The sequence below is a fragment of the Neomonachus schauinslandi genome, chromosome 3 (genome assembly GCF_002201575.2).
Source record: "Neomonachus schauinslandi chromosome 3, ASM220157v2, whole genome shotgun sequence".
NCBI classification, from domain to species: Eukaryota; Metazoa; Chordata; class Mammalia; order Carnivora; family Phocidae; genus Neomonachus; species Neomonachus schauinslandi.
In genome coordinates, this window is record NC_058405.1 from 166,705,758 (window position 1) to 166,729,241 (window position 23,484).

The 23,484-nt window shown below is 41.5% G+C and overlaps 1 protein-coding gene across 3 annotated transcripts in view; it reads left to right on the forward strand.

The window, feature by feature from the left end:
• Positions 1-23,484, forward strand: part of UNC80 (unc-80 homolog, NALCN channel complex subunit) — a 225,526-nt gene that overhangs the window by 170,820 nt on the left and 31,222 nt on the right. For all 3 annotated transcript variants that reach the window (XM_021703047.1, XM_044913394.1, XM_021703048.1), the window contains 9 exons: positions 1,815-1,995; positions 3,610-3,878; positions 5,545-5,679; positions 7,145-7,283; positions 8,635-8,731; positions 13,285-13,455; positions 16,521-16,613; positions 17,990-18,025; positions 18,389-18,607. In XM_021703047.1, the coding sequence (XP_021558722.1) occupies positions 1,815-1,995; positions 3,610-3,878; positions 5,545-5,679; positions 7,145-7,283; positions 8,635-8,731; positions 13,285-13,455; positions 16,521-16,613; positions 17,990-18,025; positions 18,389-18,607 (1,340 nt within the window). The remainder of the gene's footprint in view (positions 1-1,814; positions 1,996-3,609; positions 3,879-5,544; positions 5,680-7,144; positions 7,284-8,634; positions 8,732-13,284; positions 13,456-16,520; positions 16,614-17,989; positions 18,026-18,388; positions 18,608-23,484) is intronic.

A 23,484-nucleotide genomic window follows, 5' to 3' on the forward strand; every position in this document is an offset into this window, starting at 1 on the left:
GATACAATTTTAATATGGTCTATGTGTTACATTCATTTATTTATTTTTATTTTGTATTTTTTAAGATTTTATTTATTAGAGAGAGAGAGAGAGAGTGCACTTGCATGCACCCAAAGGGGAAGGATGGTGGCGGAGGGAGAGGGACAGAATCTCAAGCACACCCCACGCCAAGTGCACGCGACAGGGGACTTGATGCCACAACCCTGAGATCATAACGTGAGCCAAAACCAAGAATTGGACCTCAACCCACTGAGCCACCCAGGCACCCCCATATTCATTAATTTTTAATAAAATGTCTAAAGAATTTCAGGATAATTTATCATTTCAGTTTTTCTGCACAGTTTTCTGCAAGAAGGTTAATTTGGCATCAAACTATTCAAAAACAACTTCATGGAATGAATGAGAATGGCATAGAATTAGACCACTTAAGTAATTAAAAGTATAGTTAGCATAAACTACCTGAATTGCAGTTGAAAGAGGAAAATAGTGCAAGTATTACAGAGTGTGTGGTCTTGGGTCTAAAGTATACATAACTGTAAGGTCTTAAGTGTATATAATTTCTGAAATAATTACCCCCAATTATCCCAGCCCTGATTTTGGCAGCAAAAGAATTAAAGCCATTATCAACAATAGCACTTCACTAGTGTGTTCTTTTTATGTCTAAGAACATGTTTTTAAAAATTGCATAAAATGGGGGCACCTGGGCGGCTCAGTCGTTAAGCGTCCGCCTTTGGCTCAGGTCATGGTCCCAGGGTTCTGGGATTGAGCCCCTCATTGGGCTCCCTGCTCAGCCGGAAGCCTGCTTCTCCCTCTCCCACTCTCCCTGCTTGTGTTCCCTCTCTCTCTGTGTCTCTCTCTGTCAAATAAATAAATATAATATTTTTTAAAAATTGCATAAAATGGAGCTCTCGTTCTGTGTACACTCCAAGTTGGAATTTTAAGATTTCTCTCTGAGTTCTGCAGGGAGATAGTAGTATGCAAGCCTGTGGTTCTGGCCCTGGAGTTTCCCTAGCAGCTTCGGACTGCTTATGGACCTCCTCATCACACTCCCTGCCCACCCATCATCAACAGGAAAGGAACAAAGAGAAGGGACCAAGAGAATCCTGTCTGCGCCATTTAGGCCCATCAGCTTTTGTCCCAAGATAGGTTCTTCCTGGATCCCATTTCAGTCCTTTTTTTTTTTTTTTTTTAAGATTTTATTTATTTATCTGAGAGAGAGAGAATGAGAGAGAACACATGAGAGGGGATAGGGTCAGAGGGCAAAGCAGACTCCCTGCCGAGCAGGGAGCCCGATGTGGGACTCGATCCAGGGACTCCAGGATCATGACCTGAGCCGAAGGCAGTCACTTAACCAACTGAGCCACCCAGGCGCCCGCATTTCAGTCCTTTTTTAAGAGAAAAGCCCAGAACAGCTTAGGGTATCTGTGGAAATGGTAGAGACACTTGGAACTGACTGACTGGCTCCTGTTGGAAAAGGTCTTCCATATTATGATATCCAAACAAATGGGCTCTATTTCATATGGAACGATTCCTGACAATGCTTTCATTGTGCTCCTCCAGCCTGCAAACCCCTAAGAAACACTTCCTTCTGGGGAGCAGGCGGATACAGGAAGTGAGAGTCAATCAAGCATTGTTTGCTCCATCTATGTGGTAAAGAAAAAAAACCATTTCTCCCTCAATTCAACACCCACCCCCCCTTGATTTTTTATCAGCCCTGTTTGCCATGAAAGATTTTACTTCAACGTCTTCACTCCTTTTAATCTCAGAGTTGCTAATTCTACGTTTCCTCTGCTCCTGCTTTTGTTTGCGGCTAGGTGTTCACTCGGAAGCTGGAGGAAGTCGGGCGGGTTTTGTTTCTCATCTCCCTGACGCAGAAGATCCCCACAGCCCACAAACAGTCCCACGTCTCCATGCTCCAGGAAGACCTCCTCCGACTACCCTCATTCCCCCGAAGTGCTATTGACGCTGAATTTTCACTCTTCAGTGATCCACAAGGTATCAAGAAAAAAAAAAAGCATTTCTTTTCTTGGGCTTCCTATGCCCTTGTTTGGTCCTTGGCTGGAGAGCATCTGAACCAGCAGACAGTTCTCTAAGGCAGTGCTTCTCAGCCCTCAGTGCATCAGAATCACCTGGAGGACTTGATAAAACACAGATTGCTGGGCTCCACCCTCCCCAGGTTCTGACTCAGTGGCTCTGGCATAGAGCCCGGGAACTTGAATTTTAGCAAGTTCCCAAGGGACGTCGATGCTGTGATTCCAGGGAGCAAACTGAGACCACTGTTCTTAACTAATCATAAGCAGGATTTTTGGGGGGGGTTTTTTTATTTAAATTCAATTAATTAACATATAATGTATTATTGGTTTCAGAGGTAGAGGTCAGTGATTCATCAGTCTTATATAATACTATGCTCACTACATCATGTGTCTGCCTTAATGTCCATCTCCCAGTTGTTCCATCCTCTCACCCCCCGCCCCCACAGCAAGCCTCAGGTTGTTTCCTATGATTAAGAGTCTCTTAGGGTTTGTCTCCCTCTCTGGTTTCGTCTTGTTTCATTTTTTCCTCTCTTCTCCTACGATCCTTGGTTTTGTTTCTTAAATTCCACATATCAGTGAGATAATATAATTGTCTTTCTCTGATTGACTTATTTCGCTAGCATAATGCCCTCTAGTTCCATCCACCACGTCGTTGCAAATGGAAAGATTTCATTTTTTGATGGCTGAGTAGTATTCCACACACACACACACACACACACACACACATACCACACATATTCTTTTCCATAAGCAGTTGAAGGGTATAGTATGGTATTGTTAGGGTAGGTAGTAGTAGGCATTGTTACTTGACTAAGTGAAGAACAGGTGTTCATATGAACTTCAGGAAACAAAACTCATTTATAGAAATCAGGACAGTGGTTGCCTCTGAGTTGCGGGGGATGGATCTCCTGGAAACTTTCTGAGGTAATGAAAATGGTCTATGTATTGATTGGTGTGTTGGTTACATGAGTGTGTATTTTTGTCAAAACTCACCGAACTCTCCATTTGAGATCCGTGTATGTTTGTTTTACTCTATCTGAATTAACACCTGAATGGAGAGGGAGATAGAGACAGAGAGACCACAAAGAGGCTCGCTTCAAAGCCTTGCTGTGTGACTCAATTATTAATTTGAGATATTTACAATTAGCCTCCCAATGTTCAATGTCTTCTTCACCCAGAAGTTCCAGAGCAAATAGTAGAAAGAGCTCTCGTCTGTCTGTCCAGGAATTCAAAGATCTAGAACCAGTCCCAGCCCTGCCCCATTTCCTTTCTGAAACAACTGATTTTTTTCCTCAATGCCACAGCTTATTCAGTGCAACATGCTGCAAATATCAGCCCTGTCTGGCCTCCAGAGTCGAATCAAGGAGGTGATGATGGAAGTCCTTTGAGAACCAGGGAGTGTGATACCAGCAGCAGCAATGTGTGCTGGAAGCATTTCCGCAGTACATCTTCCCGTCCCAGAGCTGGAACAAATGGGAAACAGCAGTGCCCCCCCGCCCCCCGGTTTGATGGCCCTCCCACGCTGACAGGATTGGCGTGGGGCTAATTCTGTCTCTGCTGTTTTGTGTTCTCACAGCCGGCAAGGAGCTGTTTGGCCTCGACACTCTTCAGAAAAGCTTGTGGATCCAGCTCCTGGAGGAGATGTTCCTGGGCATGCCGAGCGAGTTTCCCTGGGGAGATGAAATCATGCTCTTCCTCAACGTCTTTAACGGGGCTCTGATCCTCCACCCGGAAGACAGCGCCCTGCTCAGGCAGTACGCCGCCACCGTCATCAACAGCGCTGTGCACTTCAACCACCTTTTCTCTCTCAGCGGCTACCAGTGGATTCTGCCCACCATGCTGCAGGTGCTGTGGCTCTAGCCTCCTCATCAGAAAACCAACTGCCCGTGCGGCAGGTCAACAAGACCTGTACTACAACTCTTTAAGATGGAAGTTATCTGCTTTTGTGGCAGCAGAAGGCACCAAATGAAATCTCCCCAGAATTTTCTGGAAGGTCACAATATCCCGTTCTGTCTCTCCTGAGCTCTCCCAGACCTGGGATAGGCTTTCCCCTTTTCTCTAACCACTCTTTGAGTGGTTCTCAAAGTGGGGTCGCTGGACAAGCAGCATCAGCATCCCCTGGGAATTTGTTAGAAATACACATTCTTGGGCCCCACCCCAGACCTACTTAACCAGAAACTGTGGAGTCAGGGCCCGTTCATCTGGATTCTTACAAGACCCCCGGGTGGTTCTGATGCCCTAGAAGTTTGGGAATCACTGCTCTCTTTACTCAAACGTATGGCAAGTGTTCCGCTGATGTTTCTCCTGAGAGATTTTCTGATCTCTGTCTGAATCGAGATTTCCGTTGCTATTAAATTTGCTATGCTGAGATCGGAGGAGGTGAAGTCAGCAGGAACAATTTCCATGTACCCATGTCTAATGTGTATCTGGCTACGTTTAGGAGTAATGGATGAAGTTCAGACAGAGCCTAGGGGCTCATCCCAGTCCTCTGCTTTTATGGAAGTTTTAATAAAAATTATAAAAGTAATACATGCTTGTGCAAAGTGGAGTTTGTTCAACCTACCGGGGCAAGAAATGTTCTTTAATATCAGGCCTCTCTTATTTTTAGATAGTTGGAACTTTCTCTATTTTTATAAACTTTTTTACTGATTTCCAAAAACAATAAATGCTCGTTATAAAATTCAGAAGATAAAGTTTAAAGAAGAAAACAAAGATCACCTATAATCCTCCTTCCTAGATAACCATTATTTATACTTCTTGAAAATCCTTGCACTCTATCCTACTTTTTTTTTTTAAACAAAAGTTGGATCATACCACATGTTCAAGTTTGTTACCTACCTTTCTCACATCACACTAAGAATATCACGGGCTTTTTCTCATGTAGCTACATTGAGTGCTAGAGCATCTTTCTAATAACTGCATAATATTCTGCTGTATGCATATACCATGATCTACTTAACCTACCCCAATTTAAATTTCACTTGTTCAAAATTTTCCACTTTTATAAGCAAAATTGCAGTAGGAATTCCTCTATATCCGTCTTTGTACCTTTGTCCAATTTGTTTCTTGAGGTAAATTCCTAGTGACACACTCCCTGGGAAAAAGTATATTCATGTTTATTACCAAATTTCTCACAAGAGAGATCATACTGTTTTATACTCCCATCTACCAGTTTATTAAATTAGCCACTTCTCTCCATGCTTCCCAGGGCTATGAGGTGTTTTTGTTTTGTTTTTGTAGAGAGAGAGAGACTGTGAGGGGCAGGAGGGGGGAGGGCGGGGCGGGGGTGGGGGAGAGGGAAAGAATCTTAAGCAGTCTCCACGCTCAGCACAGAGTCTGACATGGGGCTCAATATTAGGACCCTGCAAGTATGACCTGAGCCCAAGTCAAGAGTCAGATACTTAACCGACTAAGCCACCCAGGCGACCCTCCATTGCTATGAGTTTTAAAAGCAAACACAAGTTTGACAGGCTGCTAAGGCATGTTCTGAATATGTGGCATTTTTCCGCAGGTGTACTCCGATTATGAAAGCAATCCCCAGTTGCGTCAAGCCATCGAATTTGCCTGCCAACAGTTCTACATTCTACACCGGAAGCCATTTGTGCTCCAGCTGTTTGCTAGTGTGGCCCCTCTCCTGGAGTTTCCTGTAAGTAGACCAACCCGATGAGGAAAGCAAAGGCTCTTTTAGAGTCGGCTGTGGCAAGGGAGTTCGCCACCGTCACCTGTGTCTTGGCAGAGACTCAAAGGCAGACAGAGGAGTAAGGAAGTTTTATGGTGGAGAAAAGGAAGGCTTCAGGTGTGCCCTGATCGGAGGCCGTTGGTACGAGGGAGCTGTAAGCCGGCTAACTAGAAGTGGGGCATCTGGTGTAATTGCTTAGGGGTACATATTTGGCTTTCTCTGATTGGTCTAGTTGGAAGCAGGGACAAGGATCAGGGAAGCTGTCGGTTTTAATCAAGGCCTGGCCATTAGGGAACCAATGGTTAAAGGGGTTATTGTTTGGTTTCCCCTAGAGCTAGTAGTCTGACTTCCTACTAACCTGACTTACAGCAGGCTGGTTCCTGGGCTAGTGACTGTGGACAATGGATTGGTTTCCTGGGCAGGTTACCACAGGTTTTGGATCAGAGTTCTGTTTTTATATATGACCTGCTCATTTATATTGTCCATTTGTATAGTCAGCATCTCAGCTCTCTTTCTTCAACCAGTGGGATACAAATGTCATAATTACTTCTCTTCATTTTTCTTCAACCCTCATCTCTGCCTGTAGGATATTAATAGACCCACTCCCCAGGTTTTTATACTCAATTAATAAAAAGGAAGAGTTCCTGATTCTCATTCCTTTCTATCACTGTCTAGCACTTACCCTGCTTTCTTTTTCTTTTTCTTCAGAACCCTTATACCATACTATATCACATGTCATACATTTGATTCACTAATATGTATCTCTACCATACCCCAAAATAGAATTTAAGCTCCATTAAAGCAAGACCTTGATCTGTTTCTCTGTTTGCATTTGGTTTGTTTTTATTTTGTTTGTATGTCTATTTTGTTTTGTTTTTGTTTTGTCATAATGTCAGTGTACAGAATTCTACTTGGCACATAGTAGGAATTTAAGAGGGATTTATTGTTTTAATGAATCAAGGCCATTTTAAATAGATTTGAGATGGCCAGCATCTCCATTTTGGAGTTATATTATCAAACAAGACCTGAAAAATGCCAAAAGTTGTTAAAATAAGCATCTGTTTCCCCAGACGTATTTGAAGTATTCTACTCCTACCTTATGGAAAGTTCCTTCAGGAATGCTGAGTTCTTCCATCGCGGACCAGAGGAGACATTTACATGAATTGTTCTGGCAGTCTACATATTGCTGTATTTTTAGGAGTTTGCACAAATACCTCTTCGTACCAGATTAGCATTTAATGGATCCCTTGAAAGTCAGGTGTTCCATTCCAAAATCATATAGCAGCACCGCTGGATGCAGGATTGTGGGAGCTGAATGCCAGATCGATGTAATTGTCATCAGTGGTGGTGTTTGTGAGATTTGAATTCCTGATCAAACCACATTACTGCTGAGGTGGGAATAAATAAACTAAAATAGCCTTTCTTCATACAGGATGCCGCCAATAACGGGCCCAGCAAAGGTGTGTCAGCTCAGTGCTTGTTTGACCTGCTGCAGTCCCTGGAGGGGGAGACCACTGACATATTAGACATCTTAGAGCTGGTCAAAGCTGAGAAGCCTCTTAAGTCATTAGGTAAAAACAAAAGTTGCCCTGACCTTCTTTTTCCCTTTGTGATTTTTTTAAAAAAATAATTCTATGTTAAATATTTTAACCTAAATCAAAACAGAAAAAAAAAAAAAAAACGAAAAAGTGGTATACATTGAATGAGGACATTTCCTAGCTCCTGTTTTTCTTAAATCTCTTAAAAATCCTAGGATTACCTGGTTGGCTTAGTTGGTTAAGTGTCCAACTCTTGGTTTTCAGCTCAAGTCATGATCTCAGGGTCCTGGGACCAAGCCCTGCAGCAGGCTCTGTGCTCAGAGCAGTCTGCTTGTCCCTCTCCCTCCCCCTCTGCTACACCCCCTACTCCTGCATGTGTGCATGCTCTCTCTCTCACTCTCTCTCTCTCTCTCCCCCTCCCTCCCTCTCTCTCTCAAATAAATAAGATGTTTAAAAAAAATTTTTTTAATTTATTGAAAATCCTAGGGGTGCCTGGGTGGCTCAGTCATTAAGCATCTGCCTTTGGCTCAGGTCACGATCTCAGTGTCCTGGGATCGAACCCCGCATCAGGCTCCCTGCTCCGTGGGAAGCCTGCTTCTCCCTCACCCACTCCCCCTGCTTATATTCCCTCTCTCACTGTGTCTCTCTCTGTCAAATAAACAAAATCTTAAAAAAAATTAAATAAAATAATTTAAAAAAAAAAAGAAAATCCTAAAGAGTAAGGAATTCCCTCCCATGAAAATTGTATTAAACTGGTGCTTCATTTTACACTACTCTAGTACCACAGTGTTCAGAAAATTAGGTTTTCCTGGGCAATTCTAGGTGAGTAACTCTCTAAAATGGTCTTTTATGATCATGAAATGTGTAGAACTAGAGGGAATTCAAAGATAAAGTCTCATGTCTTAGACACCTGCGTGCCCTTGTGTATCTTCTAGTAGGTCAGATTTTTTTCCCAAACTACCCCCCGAAAAGCACTTTTATTTTTCATCTGATTATTCAAAAGGAGGAAACAGAATTTTCAGTCCCTTTAGATGAAGAAATTAATCATGTTCACAGTTTAGAAATAAAGTCTGACGAAGAAATGGCTATCAAGTATAACTGGAGCGTTAAGAGTGATAATGTCGGGCGCCTGGGTGGCTCAGTTGGTTAAGCGACTGCCTTCTGCTCAGGTCATGATCCTGGAGTCCCGGAATCGAGTCCCACATCCGGCTTCCTGCTCGGCGGAGGGTCTGCTTCTCCCTCTCCTGCTCTCTGTCTCTCATTCTCTCTCTCTCAAATAAATAAATAAATAAAATCTTTAAAAAAAAAAAAAAGAGTGATAATGTCTCCTTTATCCCTGGCAGACTCCACTCTGATTTTGTGCCTTGACCTTCTGTCCCTTCAGATTTCTGCTATGGAAACGAAGACCTGACATTCTCTATAAGTGAGGCCATTAAGCTCTGCGTGACTGTAGTAGCCTATGCTCCCGAATCATTCAGAAGGTAATGCAGCCCTTTATTCTAGGCCTTGTGATAAGTAAATGCGGCTAAGGAAATAAAAGTGAATGAGTACAAAGGTTATGTGGGCTCATATCATCCTGTAATATTCTGGCAAGGATGTTCTCAATAACTACATTTAGGAAACGTATCATAGCACAAGTTCTGGAAAATACAGTAAATCTTCATTAATGTAAAACACCCTAAAATTTGGAATTTGTGTGGCAGCTAAGATGTTTCATCTTGTTTAGAAAATACTGTCCTGACATGTAACACAAATGAATAGTAAACAAAATTGCAGAGCAGACATTTAAACTATCAAAGAGAATGCTTTTCAAGGAGCACTAAGAACTCCTGTCACACATAGAGCAAGAATAGAAATCTTGCCTGTCATTTTGCCAAGTGTAAGGAATGAGAAGGATTCACATGGAAAGTGTCCTCCCAATTCCAGGACGTTGGTGCTAGTCTGATTTATGTACTGATATGCGAAATGAAAATCAATCTCATCTTGCTATTAAAAGAAAACTTTTAAAGACAGAGACAGTAATTCAGATGAATCAGGGATAGCCCCCTGTTATGCAGTTATAGATCCTTAAAAATAATAGAGTTACATTCCTTTAAATGCTCCCTGAGGCTGGCTTAATCAACCCTCTGGCCCTCCTCCCCAATTATATCAATATTAGGCAATCTCTCCCCTCTCGACTTCTCAATCTACTTTGATCTTTTCTTGTAATGTCTAGTTCATTAACAAAATCCTAATTTATGTGCTATCGTATTTTTGGTATAAGAATGAAGCTTGAAACAGGACTGCCCTGAAAACCCACAGTGTGGAGGAAAGAAATCCTGTTCTGTTGGCAAGCTCTTGCAGGAAGAAGTAAAGAGCGGAGTTGATTTTGTCAGTGTATCTTTATCAGTTTGCCTCTCAGATTAGTCTTTCCCTCTCCCCTACAACAGAATGAGTAAAGGGACAAAGAGGGACCAGGATTCATATTAATTGAACTCTCTCTACATGAAGAATGAGTAAGAAATATCCACCCCCCCCCACCAAGATTCCCAGCTTTTTTTGTGTTAATCAGCTGGGATTAAATATCATGCCAGTGGTCAACCAGAAGTGTGGCTATGTCCCTCGAGAGAGCTAATCTACAGTCTATAACGATGGTCCTTCTCCCACTTTCCTTGGGCTCGGCCGATAATATCAAGGCTCCATAAAAGGCTCAACCCTGCGTTAACTCCAAGCCCATTCTATTTCTGGGTATAAAAATACTCCCTATCCTATTTTCTATTCCAGGTGTGTCTGAGTACATTGTTAGTAGGGTGTCTCAGAGGATCTGCAGTGAGATGAAGTGATAACATCAAGACACTGCAATAATAAAATGCATAAAGGTCCTCTAATGTTAAAATGTCAGTGACATAGAAAACCCCTAGATTTAACTAAAAATTTTTCCCATTATCAGATTTCTGGTAAGACGTGGAATCCTCTCTCAAGTTAAAATCCATGAGACGCCTGGGTGGCTCAGTAGGTCAAGCATCTGCCTTTGGCTCAGGTCATGATCCCAGGGCCCTGGGATGGGGCCCCGCAACAGGTTCCTTACTCAGCGGGGAGCCTGCTTCTCCCTCAGCCTGTTGCTCCCCCTGCTTGTGCGCTCTCTCTCTCTCTCTCTCTCAAATAAATAAATAAATAAAATCTTTAAAAAACAAACAAAAATCCAAACACACTGAAATCAAAAGGAATTAGAGTTCACAATCAAATTCTCTAGTCATTGTGAGTTAAAGGCCAAAGTCCAATATTGTTAAATTAAGTTAAATTAAAATTAAAGAAAGAATTATCCTCCCTAGTCCCTATTCTGTTCTGTTTAAGCCAGAGGGGTTCTTAAATTTCTGGGTAGGATCAGGGTCTCTTAAGCAGCTGTTCCCCAGGATCTCTCCCAAGGAACAAGTACAATTCTTATAACTCTTCAACACTGGTAACACCAAGTCCCTATTGTACTTAAATTTTTTAAGTAAATGTATTTTATTTAAATGTAACATTTACACAAAAAGGTTTTTAAAAATCGTAATTTTATAGTTGTACCAACGTTCATAAAGTTAGCTCATCTACACAAGTACTACTCAAATAGAAAAATCAGATGAGCCACTATCCTAAATCATCTTTGCCTGTTTCTGAACTCTATTCAGGTGAAATAATATAGTAAGTACTTTTTAATGCCCTACTTTTGTTATTCAATGTTATTTCATGAACTTTATCCATGTCGTTGTAAGTCACCACAGTTTGTTCTTCATTCATCTGTAATATTTAATGTATTTGCCACAATCAATTTCTCGTAGACAGACTTTTGTGTTATATCTAATTTGAAGCTATTACAAATAATGCTGCAGTGAAGGTTTTTGTACGCATCTTTGTGAGCTCATATGTCTGTATTTCTGTAGGTAGAAATGCTGTGCTAGGTCATGGAATAGGTGTGTGTTTTCCTTTAGTAGATACTACTGGTTTTCCAAAGTGCAAAGTGCCTATTGAAGTCTTCTACCCATTTTTAAATAAGATTATCAGTATTTATTTTATTTGATATGTAGAATTTGTCTAAAGTGTCTGATGTAAGGACTTTTAGCTTATATGGACTGGGGTGCTGGTAAACGTTTAATAACCAGCTCTCTGGCGGAGAAGAGTCCCTGTTGCAAAGCATTGCTGATTTGCCAATATCTAGCTATGGCTGAGTACAAGATACCAGCATGACGTCATTGAACATGGGGTTGGAAACAGATGCATACCTAGACTGTCTTGACCTGTTAAATGTCCACTCCAGCACACCACTGGTTGTACGCATTTCAAATAACATCTCTTATTCTGTGACTTATAATTTTACTCACCTAATATTATCTTTTAATGAAACAGAATTCTTCATTTTAATGTAGTCCAATGTATCACTATTTAGTGCTTTCTGTGTTCCTTTAAGAAATCTTAGCTAACGTGTCTGCCTTTCGCTCAGGTCATGGTCCCAGGGTCCTGGGATCGAGCCCTGCATTGGGCTCCGTGCCCAGCGGGAAGCCTGCTTCTCCCTCTCCCACTCCCCCTGCTTGTGTTTCTGCTCTCGCTATCTCTCTCTCTGTGTGTCAAATAAATAAAATCTTAAAAAAAAAAAAAAAAGAAATCTTGGCTAACCCAAGCTTATGAATATATCCCCTTATGTTATCTGCCAAATGCTTTATTGTTTTTACTCTCATATTCAGATAGATAATCCATCTGAAATTAAATTTTGGTATGGTATAAAGTAAGGGTCAAGATTTCTTTTTCCCATACAGATGCTAATAGACAATAGACCAAGTACCATTTAAGGAAAAGACTAGCATTTCCCATTGCATTGCAATGTCATCCTTGTTATAAATCAAGTACCTGCGGATTTGCTTCAGACTCCTTATTTTGTTCCACATGTCTGTCTGTCTCTCCTTGTGTTGTGGGGTTGTGGAGTGTAACAGCCAGGAAAGAATTTTTTTTTTTTTTCCCCGAGAACGAATGCTTGAGATGTTGTATGGTGCAACTTAGTAAGTTTATTTAAGTAGCACGGGGACAGGACCTATGGGCAGAAAGAGCTGTACTTTTTGCTCTACGAAGCTGGTGGTTATACTCTTCATGCGTGGGAAGGGAGTGTTAGATCATAAATGTCTTCTTTGAACGTCTCATAAAACTACTTTTGCAAGATTTCTCTGGTACTTCTCATTCAGTTCAATGTTAACTATTGCTGAGATATGTAGGCAGTCATGAGACCCTTTAAGAATGTAGCAACCAGCATGTATTTGATCCCTATAGGACCTAGGCAGGCTATAGGTCAGCCTTCTGGGCTAAAGGTGAACATCTTTCTGCTTCTATCCCTCATCACTTGCACCAATATTATGCTGTCTTAATTACTGTAGCTTTATAAGTCTGACTGGTATTTGTTCTGACTTTTACCTTCAAAGTTTCTATGTAGTTACATTTAACATGTGGCTCTTGTTAAAATGTCGTTGAGATTTTTTTATTATTCACTCCAGTAAGCAGCCATTTTCAGACCTGCATCACGGAAGCTGTTTCCACAGACTCTTTTCTCGAAAATTGCCTAACCTTTAAGAAGCCGGCCTCCCAGGGAAGGGTTTTATCTTGTCTAAAATTTGTGTCACCTGAAAAATCACTCTTAGCACATCCCTGGGTGGCAGCTTTATTGATCATTGTGATGCCTGTTTCTCTAGATGGAGCGCACAGCCCCACCGGTCCTCATTCCACAGTTCTCCCCACCAGCTGTATATATGCTCCTTTTCCCCTCCCCACTAGGCCGTATTTCCCCGAAAGGCAAGCGGAATTTCCTCACCTCTTCCTGGGTGCTCAATTAATTAGTGAATTAGTTAATTAATTGGTGTCGCTCAATCTTTCCAGCAGCTTTACTTACTCTTGACTTGGGTTGGGTGGGAAGGGGGCCCGGAAAATCGGTCCTCATTCTCGAGGCTGTTCATTCCTCCGTGCTCCCAAATATGACACTGCCAACCAAAGCAGGATGTAAAATGTGACTTGGTTTCCTTTCTGTTGATCAAAGTCTTCAGATGCTGATGGTCTTGGAAGCTCTAGTCCCCTGTTACCTACAAAAGCTAAAGAGGCAGACATCCCAAGTGGAGACCGTGCCTGCGGCCCGGGAGGAGATCGCTGCCACAGCTGCTCTTGCAACATCCCTGCAGGCCCTTCTGTACAGTGTAGAGGTCCTCACCAGGTAATCCCGCCCCAGGCATAGTCACGCCTCACGGGCTATGTGTCTACCAAAAAGAGGAAGAAAAAACATGGCGCCCAAAAATCCCTAAAACCCCGTCTTCATTGACACACCCCTGCCCAAACTCAGCCCTTTGTGGCTTAAAATTGCAAACATCCCCTAGGTTGTTTGGATAAATAGTGCTAAGCACCCTGAAGAATTAACAGTAATAACAGTGATAATAATACCATGAACACATCTGCATGTAGCTTGCTGAGCGTCTGTGGCAGTTTTAACCCAGTGGTGAACGAATCTTTTGTAAAAGGGCCAACGTAGTGAATATGAAAACGTGCTCCATATTTTTATTAGCTTTTATGTTATTTTATGAGACATGAAATGTCTGTAATTCCAACTAAGCTGTCTTTTATTATTTTACTGTTTGTAAAGAGTTGTGGTTTTTTTTGCTGTAATTTCAGAAACTACATAACAAACGTAAATGGCAGAATTTTATTCTAATGCTAGAATTCACAGATTCTCTGTGGGGCGAGGCTCCATGGTGCTGGGACAGGGGCTTGGGGATTTGGGAATGGAAAGGTACACTGACACCAAAGGTCAGCCCTAAACAAAGTACCAAGAAGTTAGCCCTGTCGCAAAGGTCTTGGGTGCAGAAGCAGAAGGCATTGAGAGGCCGGATGGGGATGGAGGGGACGGCGGGCAGACAGAGTGAGAGGAGCGGGAAGAAGTGGAGGCAGGAAGCTATGCAGATGATTGGCTTTCTTTCTCTGTTCCCATCTAAAATTAGCTAGAAGGAGTTATTGTTCCCCGGAGCAGAGGTGGGGAAGCCTTCTTCCTGGGTTGTATCTCTGCTCCTCCATCCCATTGGGCCACATCCTTAGCCGAAATTCTGTCTGTGATCTACTCCCACCAAAAGGCACCAACTTCTCCAGCCCCATCTTGCCCTGTCGACGAGAACTAGCTGAAATCCCTTCATCCGGGAAGGACTTCTCTAGCATGTACCAGCAAGTGAGAGAGGGAGGGAGACTGTGATTCATTAAGTCAATGTATGTTTAGTTTCTAATCATGGGCTACATTGCCAACCTAGGCAAGCAGAGTGTAGCCCAAAAGCCTTTGGTAGACTGCAGGTGTTGAAGGGCCCATATGCACCTGGCTGAGGACATGGGAAGTAGTGGACCAGGGAGCCATGGCAAATTGCCTCTTCCAACAGGACCCAGTCCCAAAGCTTTGATGTTGGTTTCATGAAAGTCCTAGGAGGAAGAACATCCTAAGGAGAAATATCATTTACACTCTTCCTTCTGTGCCTCTCTGGTTATACCGCTAGTCCCTTCCTGCGGTTAGAGGAGAGAAGAGCAATCAATTTTTCCCAAGGGCTGCTTTTGTTATTTCTCCTCATATTATGCAATCTCAGTGCTTTCCTCCTTTCTATTCTCTTTTATCAGATTGGGTAACCTGACTTACCCAAAATTCCACCAAGAGTGGAATGGATGAAGCACTGACATTTAAAATTCTGTGGCTCTAAATATTCCAGTGCATTTAATATTCTCTTGGCAGGGGTAGAAATAGCCTCATTGGTCAGCTGGTGATTATTCACAATAAAGTTGGCTTTGCTGTTTTTACAAGAAGATAAGAAGAACCCCATTTCACTTCCACACTCCTACTAATTTCTTTACTCAGAGTTACTTCAGAGTTACACACAAACTCAGTTACACACAAATAAGTATATTACAACTGTGTTAATGTTAGTTTTCTATTGTTATGTAATGTAGTAGCACAAATTCAGAGGCATAAAACCAAACATTTGTTATCTCATATTTCCATAGGCCAGAAGTCTGGGCAGGCTCAGCTGGTTTCTCTGCTCAGGGTCTCACAGGGCCAAAATTCAGATGGCAGTCAAGCTGGGCTCTTATCTGAAGGCTCCAGGGAAAAAATTTCACTTCCAAGGTCATCTAGGTCTTTGGCAAAATCCAGCACCATGCAGCTTTAGGTCTGAGGTTCCCTTTCCTTTCTGTCACCCAGGGGCCACTCTCCACTTTAGAGGGTATCTGCCTTTCTTCTCACGTGTCTCCTTCTGTCTTTCAGCCAACAATGGCACCCTGAGTCCTTCTCATGCTTCAAATCTCTCTGTTCCTAGCAAGGGAAAACTGTGCTTTTTTAAAGGGCTGTACCCAGATAATTTCCCTCTGGCAGTTTAACAGTTCATAATCACTGGGGTAATATCAGGGGCAGTGCAGTGTCCTGGGGCCATCTTTAAATTCTGCCTTCCCCAACAATGGCACAGGAAGAGAAGGTCTAGTGTGAAGCTACTTTCCAGCCACACCCAGCGTACAGAAAATGAGCGTCGTAAAAACAAGCCCGAAAGAGTTCATACAAGCACTTGCCCTGGAAAGCTGCATCAGCCTTTCCGTTGCTTTCAGAGGCTGACAGAGAGGCAAAGATTTCCTTGGGATTTAAAGTAAACCCTGCACGTATAAAATGAGATGATTCAAATAGATTTCTGAGCATCTACATTACTGACTTATAATAGATACTAATTTACTCACTTCTCTGGGTAGTCTTAGGTATAATTTTGCCTAGAAGGATTCTTTTCATTCTTTGATAGTTTTTCAGAAAAATAAGGTGGTTGATTACAATGATTTGATTGTTGTTGTTGATTACAACGTAGGTGGCCACCGCGGTATGTATACCTTTTACTTATTGTCTAGAACGGTTAACTTCCTAGTAACCTATCAAATTGAAAAATGAGCTCTTAACGCTCACTGAATCATAGACTTAGAAGTCTGAGTTCATAAATGTCTGGTTTGAAGTATCACCGTTTATCACTCAGAACTAAGAAGTAGAAGAACTTAAATCATGGTATGCTGATAGACCCCCCGGGAATCAACGTTCCCTTTAAAGTGCCTCTCAGAACAGAGACGGCAAGAGTGTGACAGAAAAGCCCAACTCAACAGTCTCTTTTTAAGACTCTGTGAGTAATTTAAAACTTATGTGAGCTTCCGTAACTTGAGGACTTGGTAAATGTTTCCACTTCTGTTGCTGTTGTTCTGTTGTGGCGGCTCCTGTCCCTGTTGCAGGCCCATGACAGCCCCGCAGATGAGCAGGTGTGACCAAGGTCACAAGGGAACCACCACAGCCAATCACACCATGTCGTCCGGGGTGAACACCAGGTAATTCACGGGCATTATTCTTCTGTGGTCTCTCAGTGTCATACAACCTGAATCTCAGCTGTTGGGAATGAAAGGAATCTTCAAAATAGTCAATATTGAGTGTGAAACACTCCGAGGAAAAGAAAAGAAGGTGAGAGTTTAGGGTTACAGGGCTTCTTTTGACACCGTCAGAGAGAAATCCAACCCACCTTCATAAATTGGCGTTTGTGTCGGTTTGTTTGCATGAACACGCAAGATGTTCTCTGCCGCCTGGGTGGTCTTTGAACTATTCCAGTGCTGTTTCATTCGCCTCCAAGAACAAAGCAAAGGAAACAATAATAATCAGGGGGTGGTTTCTCATTCCCGGGGCAGTTATACGGGGTCAACTTTCTTTCATCTGGGCAGATTTTCCACAGGCATTTCATCCAAATTTTGACTTAGGTCCTTAAATGATGCTCTCATGGTCCTTGACTTACTCTCCCCTCCCCCCTCCTGTTTTGGGGTAACTCAGACACTGGATATACTAGTAATACTTACATTGCTTCCTTCTGTGTTAACCTCTAAATACCCAAACACACACACATACAAAAGTTTAATTAGCTTCTTCCTCCAAGGAAGGTTTAAGAGAGGACAAACCCCAAATCAGTTAGAGAAAAAGTTCTTTTCCCAGGATGGAGTAGTTAGTTAGTAGGGAGATCTTAAGGAGAAACTTCATAATTTTCCATTCTCTCTGAAGCACAGTTTTAAGAATGTATCATTCTTCATATAAAGTTAATTCCCTGCTCCTCATTTATATTACAAGTAAAACAAATACCAAACCCAACTGTAAGTTAATTGATGTGATGGTTAGCTCATGCCTCAATTTCTCATATTAAGAAAAAATAAATATATTGTAAATGATATCCAGGGGCTAGATTCAACTACCAGGTGAAAGGTACACAGAAAAAGAGAGTTGCTAAAGTCCTATTATTGATCAGTCATAAAGCAATAAGTCTCCAGAACCGAAAGGAAGTCTGCCATATTTCTTCCTCTGATCCCCAGAAACAGAGCACATGGTATTAAAACGGTAACTTAGATTCACTTTACTTTCAAAGTTTTTCAGAAGTCCCCTCATTTGGCTACATTCCATGACTTTGTAAGTGTTTTTATAATATGTATTTCAACAAATTGTATACCAATGGGACGGCTTTCATAGCAGCTATGATTGCAACATGTGTGTGCGGTAGCCAAGGGAAAGATAAAGATTTTATATTTCAGGATTAGTCTATGTGCATTTGTGAGCTTATCAAAATGTGTAGCTTCAAGGGCTTTTCATAAGAAACAGTCCTTAAGAATCCCCGCCATCGGGCCCCTGTACTTGCTCTCATGGTTATGCAGACTGTTCTTCTGATTCCCAGGTACCAGGAACAGGGCGCCAAACTACACTTTATCAGGTACAGAGAGACAAGCCCTGGTTTCGTACTAATTCTGACGTCTTGTAATGATTGCCTTTTGAGCCGGGTTATGGTTCCATTAGATTTCAGTTAATTAATGCATGACATACTGTTTCTGGGTAAATCCTCGGGAAGTGGCTCATATAAAGCCATTTGCAATTTGGGATAGCAATCTCTTCTAGGGTGGTACACTTTCTTTACCCTTCAGATGAGGTTCTCCTCATGAACGTATATGATACATAATATAAGGAATCGTACATTTTTCGTCAGTGTGATGCTCTCCTCTCTCACATATACACACACACACACACACACACACACACACCTTTTCAGACCCCCAGTTAACCTTTTATAATTCCCCAGGGAAAATCTTCACTTACTGGAGGAAGGGCAAGGCCTTCCCAGAGAGGAACTGGATGAACGAATTGCTCGGGAGGAGTTCAGAAGACCTCGGGAGTCCCTGCTGAATATTTGTACCGAATTTTACAAGCACTGTGGGCCAAGGCTGAAGATCTTGCAAAACCTGGCTGGGGAGCCGCGGGTTACCGCCCTGGAGTTGCTGGATGTGAAGTCACACATGAGGTATTGTCCCTGCTTTTCCTGCTTCTGAGTGTGAATGCAGCTTGGGACGTGTGTTTGGGGGTGTGGGTGCCAGGGAAGGGCGTCTCTCAGGATAAGAACTTGGGTACTCAGAATGATTTGTTTCTTGTGGCTTTGGATGGATTTCATATAGGACCATCCAGGAAAATACATATTAAGTCTATCAAAAAGGATCTCAGGGTAGACAGGGGGAGTGTACTCTCAAAGACAGAAAGGCATAGTTCATATATTTGCTCCTCAATAAAAGAGAGTAAAAGGGAAATTTCATCACCTAAATTCTTAGAAAGGTAGCCTTCATCCAAGCACTGTTTACTGCCCAGAATCTAACTTTTCACAAGAACCCAGTGTTTCCTCTCTATCAGTTTACAAGAACAAAAATTCACTACTGTTTTCTGCCCAAAGACTTGCTCTGTTCCTACACTACCTGGGGACTCAGTAATGAGCCCTGCAGGGAAGTGAGCTAGTTTTAACTCTGAATGCTTTGCTCGGGTCCTTTTTACACACATTGTGCATGATAGCCTTCCAATGTTTCAAACAAAAAGTGTCCTGCTGGAAATTCTGATCTGGATGAGGCCAGTCATCGTTTAAAAATTCTTACTGTTGTTGTGCCAGGGAGAGGCTCTAGAATTGCAGGTCTGTGCCCTCATAGTTCCTTCTTCCTATGGTGATGTCATATGTCACTTGTTGTCACAAATCATGAAGTCTGTGTCTGTATTCTCAGATTCTTAAAAGAAACATGATTCCAGATCTTCTGTTCAGATTTGTAACAATTTGTAAAAGGTCCTAAAATTTCCTTGAAAGGAAAATTCCATGGGTAACAAAATATTTACTCTAAAAGTTTAGTATACTTATAAAGCTAAAGGGAGAGGTAGGTTCTAGCCATTCAGGAATAACACTGCTATTTGGCAAAACATGCTGGTTCCCTGATTGCTGTCAACTTTTTTCTTAAAATTATCCCTTGAAAATTTTAGAAATTACTAAGTGAGCAAAAATGAGAGTCCATAAATGTAGAGAGAAGATGGACTCTTTTTCCTCCAGGCTAATTTCACATTCTCTGAGTTGTTGGCACACACCCATGCTCCCACTGTACAGAAATGGGGAAAAGCTTATTTCACATGGAGAATTTCAGCACCTACACTGGGAAAGGGGAGGAAAGTTTGGAATATTAAGAGCCTGTTGCCATAGCAACCAAGTGCTCCATTCAGTCAGTCCATCTCTCCTCCTTTCCCACTGATGATGGCTAATAGAACCAAGTAATCCTGTGAACAGAGCAACATCACATTCCTAGAATCAGAGTATCACTACTACCAACCGCCATTCTGTGGGACTGAAGGGATAAGATTCCTAAAAGACGGATGAGAGAGAGAGAGAGAAGATCAGGATCACGGGTTAGAAACTGTCCTATAATTTGATCATTTATAACTACACTTCTTAAGGCATCTGGAGGAAGGGGAGAGTGTTAGTTAGAGAGGTCTGGAGCTCTCTCTAGAGGCCAAACCCTGTTAAAAGTTAAATGAGCTGGAGTTCGAATGACTTACATCAGTGCCCTGGCACTGAGTTAATAGAGTTCAACAGATACTAATGCTAATGAGTATGATCCAAATACTCTGCTGGACACTGGGAATGTAAAATAGAGTCCTGGTCCTCCCCATGACCACAGTCTAGCACAAGCAGCACACATAAAAAAGTAACTACAATGCATTATTGCAAGTACTATATATCATATGTATATATCTATGTATTTATCATTTTACAAAATACTTGGGGCAACTTAGAAAATTAAACAAAGGGAGGCATCTGGGTGGCTCACTTGGTTAAGCGACCGACGCTTGGTTTTGGCTCTGGTCATGATCTCAGGGTTGTGAGATGGAGCCCTACACCAGGCTCCGTGCTCAGCAGAGAGTCTGCTTCTCTCCCTCTCCTTCTGCCCCTCCCCACACACTCTCTCTCTCAAATAAATAAAATCTTTAAAAAAAAGAAAATTGAACAAAAGGGTAGAATATACAAATCAGAGAGTCAGAGCAAAGTGGAGAATTAGCAAGGAAATAATTATGTTTATGATACTATTAACACAGGAAATCTATATGATTTGATCAGATTAGATGCTATTCATGACTGTAAATTTGATTTTGAGCTTCCAAGTTGTCAAAGCAATGAGGAGGAAATGACCAATTACAAAATCATAGTGTCGATAAGAGAAAAACAACTAGTTGTTCGATAAAAAAGGGCTTTTTTAAAATACAGAGAGTAAGAAATGTCTCCTGGTTGGCGTTTGTTAAAAGGAAAGAGTGGTGTGATGAACAACGCCCCCGTGTAGATAAAGTGTTAGTTTCACATGGCTGGAAGCCTGTCAGTACTGAAAGTTGGCATAACATCATAATGCAATTCATCAAAAGCAACCTATCTGAAGCCAAGATAATGTCATTCAAAAGCACAATTATTTCATTGCCTATTGGAGGATAGGCAGAATTTTTACTGCCAGGAAATAGTCTAAATGACCTCTATTAATGCAATTTCTCACAACAAGCTTTTGATTAAAAAAAAAAGGACCTGTCATGATCTCTGGCCAGAGATATTCTATGTTGCTAAGTAAGGATAGACCCATATACTTTGACCTTGCACCAATCAAAAGGTATAATGTAGATTTTTTTCTTGTAAGTTAAATATACATTTGGATATATGTAAAAGCCAGAACTGTGGGCACATAGGTCATGTTTAAAGTCATAAGAATGGATAGTATCATTCAAGGAGAGAAGGTTGATAAAAACAGGAATGGCATGGTAGAAGAGATAGAGGAGATATTTACATGAAGTCTTTGATTCAAGCCAGAGAACCAACAGGCAGTGCAAGAGGCAATCTGTACTCCTGCGTTAGCAAAATATATGTTTTGGGTTTTTTTGGTTTTTTGTTTTTTTTGGGTTTTTTTGACTGCAAGGATCTCTGATTAGATAGTCTCTGCCCTAAGGGAATTTAATGCTTCATTTGCCCAAACCAGAGCTGCCAGAGCAGCAGTATGTATATATATGTATATAGCAGGATAATGAGATCTGCAAGTCCAACTCTCTCTCTCTCTTCTCCCTCCCACTCTCCCTTTGTCCCTCTCTCTCCATCTCTCCCCCTCTCTCCCCTCCCGTCCCTGCCTCCCTCTCTTCAAGTCTCCCTCTCAATGGGAAAATCTCTTGTGTTCTCACTGGGAAACAACCATAGGAATATGTTTTTACCAACAGATTATCCACGTGCTAGTACAACAAAGACTATATTAAAGGAAATGTTTGTTACACTCAATGCAAATTCATTTTTAGCACCAGCAGGGATAAGAGAAATTCAGGCAGTAATGCATAAAATGACTCAAATTCAGTTCTAAATATTGTTTTTTATGCTTAAAATAGACAGATTGATCCTTTCTCAAGCATTTCTCAATGTTGTCTGTAAAATAATAAGGGAAAAGAAATATGTTCATATAGATATGCTCTTATCTGTCATACAAACAACCTAAAAAGTAAAGAATTTTCTGCATGGCACATTTGCAAGAAAGAGATAAACAGAAGAATGCACAGGCTGTTTAAAATGATTTAAGACATGCACATTCACACACAATTTCCAGAAGGACACTGTAAATGCTCACTCTGGAGAGAAGACAATAACTATTTCTTGGTAATGAAGGGTTGCTATGGAGAAGATGACTTGAATTCATGCTTCCAGACTAAGCCGAGGTGGACGAAACTGAGGGAGTTGGGGAACCGACTATGAGGAGAGCTTCTTAGAGTGTAGACCTCCAAGGATGGTGAGGGTGGTGAGAGCAGCCTTACACAGTGGTGAATTCTCCATCCAGAGCGCCAGTAACATGAAGTTATTGGAGAGCAATCCACGTGTTAGAGAGACAGTGGCTTGGCTGTCCAGAGTGCCTGTCAGAGTCACCTAGGAGCTCTTACACTATACGTCCTTTCAAGCATCTGTCCTGTCTCTTCTGGAGTAATCAAAGAGAAATTTTTCCTTATTAAAACGCTATAGATAATACATGAGAAAAGGAATGACACAATATTACTAGTGTGCTACTTCTAATGAATTAATGGATCTGTGCAGTGATCACTAGTGACCGCTAACATCATAAAGAGTGACAAGCAGGAATCATGTGTCACCTGTGAAATACGCTTGCCAGAAAAATCAAAACCTAACCTAATCTAACCCCTGGTCTAACTACCAATTGAATTAAATATGGAAACAATGGGATAGATGAAATGATAGCAAGGAGATTCAATCAGCAAAATCTAGAGTGTGGAAAATGCTACTTGACAAACAGTCAATTTCCTCAAGAAATAAGTTATAAGAACATTAAAAAAAAAAAAGCAGCAGAGGGAAAGCCTACAAATTAGAAGAGACTTAAGAGAAATATCAGCCAACTGAAATTTATGAGGCTTATATTATTCTGCTTTGTTTAAAGAAAAGTTTATTTAAGAAGTAGGAAATAAGGTGGGAATTTTGAAAACTGACTGGTTGTCTTTCTTTTTATAGGAATTATTTTTAACTTGTCAGCTGTCATAATTGTATTGTGGTTAATTTTTTTAAGTCCTTAATCTTAGAGACACATACTGAAGTATATGTACTGATAAAATGATTTGATGCTTGGGATTTACTTCAAAGGAGTTCAGGGTGGTGGAGGGGGGAGTGACTGTGAGTCTAAATGAAACCGGAGTGGCTATGAGTTGAACGTTCAGATTTTTCAAAATCAAGGTAAAAAATATGCAGATTTCTGGGCCCCATCCTTAGAAATTCGTATTCATTAAATCTTGGGTGGGGCCTGAGAAATGATATCTTTTATTTCTACCCTAAGCTGATTTTTTTTAAGTAAGAGGATCCAG